The sequence below is a fragment of the Sardina pilchardus genome, chromosome 1, assembly GCF_963854185.1.
Source record: "Sardina pilchardus chromosome 1, fSarPil1.1, whole genome shotgun sequence".
NCBI lineage: Eukaryota > Metazoa > Chordata > Actinopteri > Clupeiformes > Clupeidae > Sardina > Sardina pilchardus.
Window position 1 is genome coordinate 22,866,311 of NC_084994.1, and position 7,500 is coordinate 22,873,810.

The 7,500-nt window shown below is 42.3% G+C and overlaps 1 protein-coding gene across 4 annotated transcripts in view; it reads left to right on the forward strand.

The window, feature by feature from the left end:
• Nucleotides 1–7,500, forward strand: part of LOC134084883 (adhesion G protein-coupled receptor E5-like) — a 31,740-nt gene that overhangs the window by 18,004 nt on the left and 6,236 nt on the right. For all 4 annotated transcript variants that reach the window (XM_062539907.1, XM_062539909.1, XM_062539910.1 and 1 more), the window contains one exon: nucleotides 2,096–2,287. In XM_062539907.1, the coding sequence (XP_062395891.1) occupies nucleotides 2,096–2,287 (192 nt within the window). The remainder of the gene's footprint in view (nucleotides 1–2,095; nucleotides 2,288–7,500) is intronic.

The following is a 7,500-nucleotide window of genomic DNA, read 5'->3' on the forward strand; positions in this document are numbered from 1 at the left end:
AGTTCCAGTATACACCAGTTTTGGTAAGCGGTATACATACATCATGTGACCAGAGGTATGTAAACTATGTAAAATGGGGACTTTCTATTGTTTACAAGTCTGAAGAACGTCACTGTTTTGGAATTCCTATTAAAATTGCATTAAAAGAGCTGTAGACTTCTACTTCTACTTCGCTTCGCTTCACTTCGCTTCACTTCACTTCACTTCACTTCACTTCACTTCACTTCACTTCACTTCACTTCACTTCACATGAGTTTCTCGCTTTATAGATTTCTTCATTCACACACTCTCTCTCTCACACACACTCACACACTCACACATAGTGTTGCAAAGGGGCGGAAAATTTTCGGTAAATTTCCGGAAACTTTCTGGAAATTTCCCATGGGATGTTAAGCTGGGGAATTTTGGAAATATTCAATATTGGAAACTTTTATGGAATTACAGGATATTAGGGGATTAATGGGAATTTACGGGAATTTAGTTTTTTACTAGCAGCTTACATTAGCTAGCCAAGACTGCCGTGAACACTGACTGAACTCGACTTGTTACAAAAATGTTTAATGAATTTATTTTAATCCTCAGTTGGCCAAAAAATACCGACATTACAGACATGTATGACCCCAAACCTCACAGATTGTGATTATTTTAAAAGTACCAAGCTAAATCAGACCAGTAATATGACCATATGATTATTAATCATCCCATTAGAGCTTATGCAAAATTACGTTCTTCCATTTGCATGAGGACAAAAGTGATGACACTCCAAGAACTGTTCGCAAACTTCCCCCAGTTTCCCACCAGTTATTCCCACATGAGATAACGTTTGCAATGACGTTTTCACCGTTTTAGGTTTCTTATACAGTATGTCTAGTAGCCTATGTTGATGGTTGTGTGCATGTAATTGACCTGTGTGCAGGGTAGAAATTCAATTGAATTTGCATTAAAGCAGGTTGTTTTAACTAACATTATGTGAAAGTAGGGTTTTTTCCAACTACATTAAGGTCTCTGTTATATACTAACTTGCCAAATACAAAATTCCCAGTTTATTCCCATTAATTCCCATTTATTCCCGTTAATTCCCTTATATTCCCGTTTATTCCCATGGAAAGTTTCCAACTTTGAAAATTCCCGGAATTTTGCAACCCTACTCACACACACACACACACACACACACACACACACACACACACACACACACACACATACATACATAGAAACACTCACAGATTCATATTCACACACATACACACATGCGCACACAGAGTCATGAGCAAGCACACACACACACAGCGATTTATAAGCACACACATGAATTTCTCACTTTACAGATTTCTTCCTTCCACCCTCCTCACCAAATTTGGACATAACAGGACTCTATCTGCGTGTCTGTGTTTTTCGTTTGTACCCTTTGGATTGCCAACGTTTTATGGGGCTTTCAGGACTCGTTTGGCCCTGGTTTTACAGGCAGCCATGCTGGAATAATTGCAGTGGGAAATTGTACCCTTCAGTTACAAATGGGCCGTGTTTACCCTGCTGCCTTAACTGTCATCCGTTGTCATTGCTTGAGAGAGCTCCCCCCCCCCCCACACACACACACACACACACACATACCTCTCCCCGCCAGAAGGCCTGGGACTTATCCTTGTGAAGCGGTTTTAGGCACAATCATTCATTGGGCTCAACCCTACTGCATCCCTACATGTGCTGTGTCTTGTTATGTAAGGTTCATTGGCGTATTTCTCTTGAGACAAGTAGAAAGCCTTTGATTATGGGTTTTGCCGTTATTTTCAATCCGAATACGAATGGAAATGGTGGATTTGCCATGACAGTGACAGCTAGCTGTTTCCATGCCCAGGGCGGAAAAACTCATGTGACAAATTGACGTTCTAACATGTGTTTATGTGTTCCAACATGTCTTCTCCTCCCTCAGTTCTATCATGCATTCGTTCCTCTCCTCCCTCAGTTCTAACTGTGATGTCTTCCTCTCCTCCCTCAGTTCTATCATGCATCTGTTCCTCTCCTCCCTCAGTTCTATCATGCATCTGTTCCTCTCCTCCCTCAGTTCTAACTGTGATGTCTTCCTCTCCTCCTCCAGCACACCTTTGAGCTGCAGCTGATTACGTGGGTGGGTCTGGCCGTGTCTCTGGCGTGTCTGTTCGTCTGCATCTTGACCTTTGGCCTCTGTCGCTCCATCAAGGGCACGCGCACCACCATCCACCTCCACCTGTCGCTCTGCCTCTTCCTCGCCGACCTCATCTTCCTCTGCGGCATCAGCCGAGCACAGAAGGTGGGTGTGTGTGTGTATGTGTGTGTGTGTGTGTGTGTGTGTGTGTGGAAATGTCTTTGTTTTTCCATGAAAATAAACAGGAAATTAGTTTGAAGTAGCATTGCAGACCATGGAGCAATGACCATTGTGTGTGTCTGTGTGTGTGTGTGTGTGTGTGTGTGTGTGTGTGTGTGTGTGTATGTGTACATTCAAGGCGCATTTAAAGGCACATGTTTGTTACAGTAATGTAGTGTGAATGGCAACATTTTTTTCACAAGTGTGTCACTCTAGTCATATGAATATGAAGTGACAGAGCTAGCCTGATCCTTCACCAGTGGAACAAACTCTATGTGTGCGTGCGTGCGTGCGTGCGTGCGTGCGTGCGTGCCTGCGTGCCTGCGTGCGTGCGTGCGTGCATCTGTGTCTGTGTGTTTGTGTGTACTTGTTTGTCACAGACACAGTGTGTCATTCTCAGCTGTCATAACAGACGATTTTAGTATGCTTGAGGAAGGGACTCCCCGCCTAATCCTCCCAGCCAAAGGGCACAGAGAGAGAGAGAGAGAGAGAGAGGTGGAGAAAGAGAAGGAGAGAGAGAGAGAGAGAGAGAGAGAGGTGGAGAAAGAGAAGGAGAGAGAGAGAGAGATGTCTGCCTAAAGCCACAGTGGCGAGGAGCTCCCCAAGGCCTGTGCGTCATATAGCGTTCTTCATAACAACCGTCATCTTCATAGCTCAATTCCCAGCACACAGCCCAACAAACGCTGCTGTCCTCTGGGCACAATAATAAAGAGCTGTTCACACGGAGAACAATAACTACCGTATAACAACGCTGTTATGGTAACTACTGTGTAACAACAGCGCTATAGTAGTGTTGCTCTGGCTGATATGAGTGACGATGTCCGCACATAAGCTAGGACGATAACGACGCTAATATTGTTACAGTAGTGTTGATGTCAAAGTATGACTTTGATACAATATCGGAGATTGTATCATTTTTGTTGCGGGAGACCATTGTGATAAAGAGAGACTGAAACGTCGCCTACGCAGAGGAAGGACATTTCTTGGCAGTGGAGGCAGGCAGAGAGGGATGAGGAATTGTGGGCTAGTGGGGGTTGTTGTGGGCTTCTGCAAGTGTGATTGATGAAGACTACACGGTTAAAGGCTCCTCGAGTGAAATTGGTTAAGACTATAGGGTTAAAGGCTACTGGAGTGAAATTGGTTAAGACTATAGGGTTAAATAACCTGACTTTCGCCAGATCCTGTAGTTCGCTGTCTGCTTCACACAAGGATCTGGGACTTCTCGATAGGAGATGTATTTATGAAGGCGGGTCCTTGTAAAACATCCTCGCATGTGATTTGATAAGCCACTTGCCTGTTATCTTGACTGACGTGCTAGGCGTCTTCAAGCTCTTGCCAAACCCGGTCGGAAGAAGAGTAAAAACATCCTTGCCACCAATAAATGTCTTCAAAACTATTCTCTGTTAATCTTTTAAAGAATGAATACTCGATATATTCGACAAAACGGTTGAAATAGCAGAATCAATGTCAGCACAAGACTCCTCGCTGCGTGCCGCCATTGTTATTTGAATCAAACACTCGCTTCGGCGCTCCTGATTGGTTGCTCATTTTTTGAGCACTGGCAGGGGTTTGGATTGCCCTCGCGTCCAGACCCTTGTGTGGAGCTCAGCGAAACGCCTCTGGTGGAGCATGGCGGAACTACAAGGGTCTGGCGAGAGTCAGGCTAAGGGTTAAAGGCTACTCGAATGAAATTGGTTAAGACTATAGGGTTAAAGGCTACTCGAGTGAAATTGGTTAAGACTATAGGGTTAAAGGCTACTGGAGTGAAATTGGTTAAGACATACAGTAGGGTTAAAGGCTACTGGAGTGAAATTGGTTAAGACTATAGGGTTAAAGGCTACTCGAGTGAAATTGGTTAAGACTATAGGGTTAAAGGCTACTGGTAATGAAATTGGTTAAGACATACAGTAGGGTTAAAGGCTACTGGAGTGAAATTGGTTAAGACTATAGGGTTAAAGGCTCCTCGAGTGAAATTGGTTAAGACTATAGGGTTAAAGGCTACTGGAGTGAAATTGGTTAAGACTATAGGGTTAAAGGCTACTCGAGTGAAATTGGTTAAGACATACAGTAGGGTTAAAGGCTACTGGAGTGAAATGGGTTAAGACTATAGGGTTAACCCTATATACTCTAGTCCTAACCAATTTCACTCGAGTAGCCTTTGACCCTATAGTCTTAACCAATTTCACTCGAGTAGCCTTTAACCCTACTGTATGTCTTAACCAATTTCACTCGAGTAGCCTTTAACCCTATAGTCTTAACCAATTTCACTCGAGTAGCCTTTAACCCTACTGTATGTCTTAACCAATTTCACTCCAGTAGCCTTTAACCCTATAGTCTTAACCAATTTCACTCCAGTAGCCTTTAACCCTATAGTCTTAACCAATTTCACTCGAGTAGCCTTTAACCCTACTGTATGTCTTAACCAATTTCACTCCAGTAGCCTTTAACCCTACTGTATGTCTTAACCAATTTCACTCGAGTAGCCTTTAACCCTATAGTCTTAACCAATTTCACTCGAGTAGCCTTTGACCCTATAGTCTTAACCAATTTCACTCGAGTAGCCTTTAACCCTATAGTCTTAACCAATTTCACTCGAGTAGCCTTTGACCCTATAGTCTTAACCAATTTCACTCGAGTAGCCTTTGACCCTATAGTCTTAACCAATTTCACTCGAGTAGCCTTTAACCCTATAGTCTTAACCAATTTCACTCGAGTAGCCTTTAACCCTACTGTATGTCTTAACCAATTTCACTCGAGTAGCCTTTAACCCTATAGTCTTAACCAATTTCACTCGAGTAGCCTTTGACCCTATAGTCTTAACCAATTTCACTCGAGTAGCCTTTAACCCTATAGTCTTAACCAATTTCACTCGAGTAGCCTTTAACCCTACTGTATGTCTTAACCAATTTCACTCCAGTAGCCTTTAACCCTACTGTATGTCTTAACCAATTTCACTCGAGTAGCCTTTAACCCTATAGTCTTAACCAATTTCACTCGAGTAGCCTTTGACCCTATAGTCTTAACCAATTTCACTCGAGTAGCCTTTAACCCTATAGTCTTAACCAATTTCACTCGAGTAGCCTTTAACCCTACTGTATGTCTTAACCAATTTCACTCGAGTAGCCTTTAACCCTATAGTCTTAACCCATTTCACTCCAGTAGCCTTTAAAGGCTATTCGAGTGTAATTGGTTAGGACTAGAGTATATAGGGTTAAAAGCTACTGGAGGGAAATTGGTTATGACTAGAGTATAGGGTTAAATGCTCCTATGACTAACCTGATGGGTTTTTTAACTTATGGGCTTATTCAAGTCATATGTGTCACGGGTCACTTCCTCACGGCTCATTTGTTGCCAATCAATTCATTTCATGCTCTCACAATCTCTGTGTCTTTCCCTCCCCAACTCTGTCTCTTTTCTTTATCTGACTCTCTCACTCTCTCTCTCTCTGTCCCTCTCTCTGCCTCCTCTCTTTCCACGCTCTTTTGTATTTTTTCATGGGGTCTATTTTTAGGTGATAACAAGTCTGACGTTTTTTTTTTGCTTTGGACCGAAAATTACGCCATTACCAGCATAGCACCAAGTATGTTGGGGCAATGTTGTAGCTATGTGAAAGTAAATGACTCACAGAAGCTACCGACTCAAAATGTCATTGACATAAGGCCGTAATGACATTTCAAATTTGTAATTTCCCAATCTCACCCCATCTCTCTCTCTCTCTCCTACTCACTTCCTGTCTCTCAAAGGAAAAAGTGAAATCTGATTTTTGTTGTTAAATACAGGTATTTGCTGTCAGTCGGTAGATCAACGGGCATAGTTAAAATGATTCATTTACGCATTTGGATAGTCTATCAACCAATCAGAGACACGATCTGGGTGTGCCAGGTGGACTGTTTGTGACTGGTCATTGCAGGTTTGTAACTGAAGCAGGATAGAAAAATGTAGAGAGATCCAATCGCCCAGCACCAAATTGGTTCCAATTTCCAAATGAAAATAGGCAGAGACTATTTGCACCCGGGTGTAAATAATGAACATTACTATTTACACCCGGGTGCAAATAATCAACATTACTATTTACACCCGGGTGTAAATAGTGTAATAATCAACATTACTATTTACACCCGGGTGTAAATAGTGTAATAATCAACATTACTATTTACACCCGGGTGTAAATAGTGTAATAATCAACAATACTATTTACACCCGATGTCTAACATCCATGTTCTCTGTCAATAGGCCTGTGTATTTACCAGCTCTACAGTAGGCTAGGCCTAATAGTTTTGAACAGTTTTTAGCTGTTTTGCCATGTCTGGGTTACTTGGAAGTGATTATACAAATATTAGGGTAATGAGTGGTCATGTGGTAGCTTCATCAAAGACAAGCTACTTTAAAGAGTTGTTTTCTGAGTTGTCTTCCAGGCAGCGCTGCCACTGTTGACTTAAAAACACTTAATCCTACTCCTAACCTTAACCCTAACCTTAACCTAACCTTAACCTAACCTTAACCCTAACCTTAACCTAACCTTAACCCTAACCTTAACCTTAACCCACGCCTAAGCGCCTTCCAGGCAGCGTTGGGGGCTCAAAGTCAAAACACAACCTTTCTAACAACTACTGAAGCCTACTTCTACTTAACTCTACTCATAACTGAAATAAAACCAGTAAATCTTTGACAGGTTCAAAAAGCACAAACTCTTATTTGCCGCGAGGTAACGTCATCTAAGAAAAAAGAAGTCATGGTGCGTACTTTGGCAGGCAAAAAAAAAAAAATTCATCTGAAATTCGAACCCAGCACCTCGAGCATGGTAACTCAGTCACTTTACCGCTGTACTGCGCCCTGTCGAAGAAGAAGGGGAGAATACTAATTATTGACTCACTTGTTGGGGTTGCTAGGTAACGGTAAACAAAACAAAAAGATTGTGTTTCTTGATTGTGCTTGCAAACGGACGGCTTTACCCGTTCACTGAATAAAGTTTGTGGAAATTTAGCACCACTCTCCCATCTCAAATATAGTTTTAATAATCCTAACTTGTTAGATTTAGGTAGGCCATCTCCTGCCAAGATGGTCCCGCTATGTTGGATAGCACGCATTTCCGGTTTGGGTGCAAATAAGAAAATGCCTCCATTCCACTATTTACACCCGGGTGCAAATAATCACTCCGA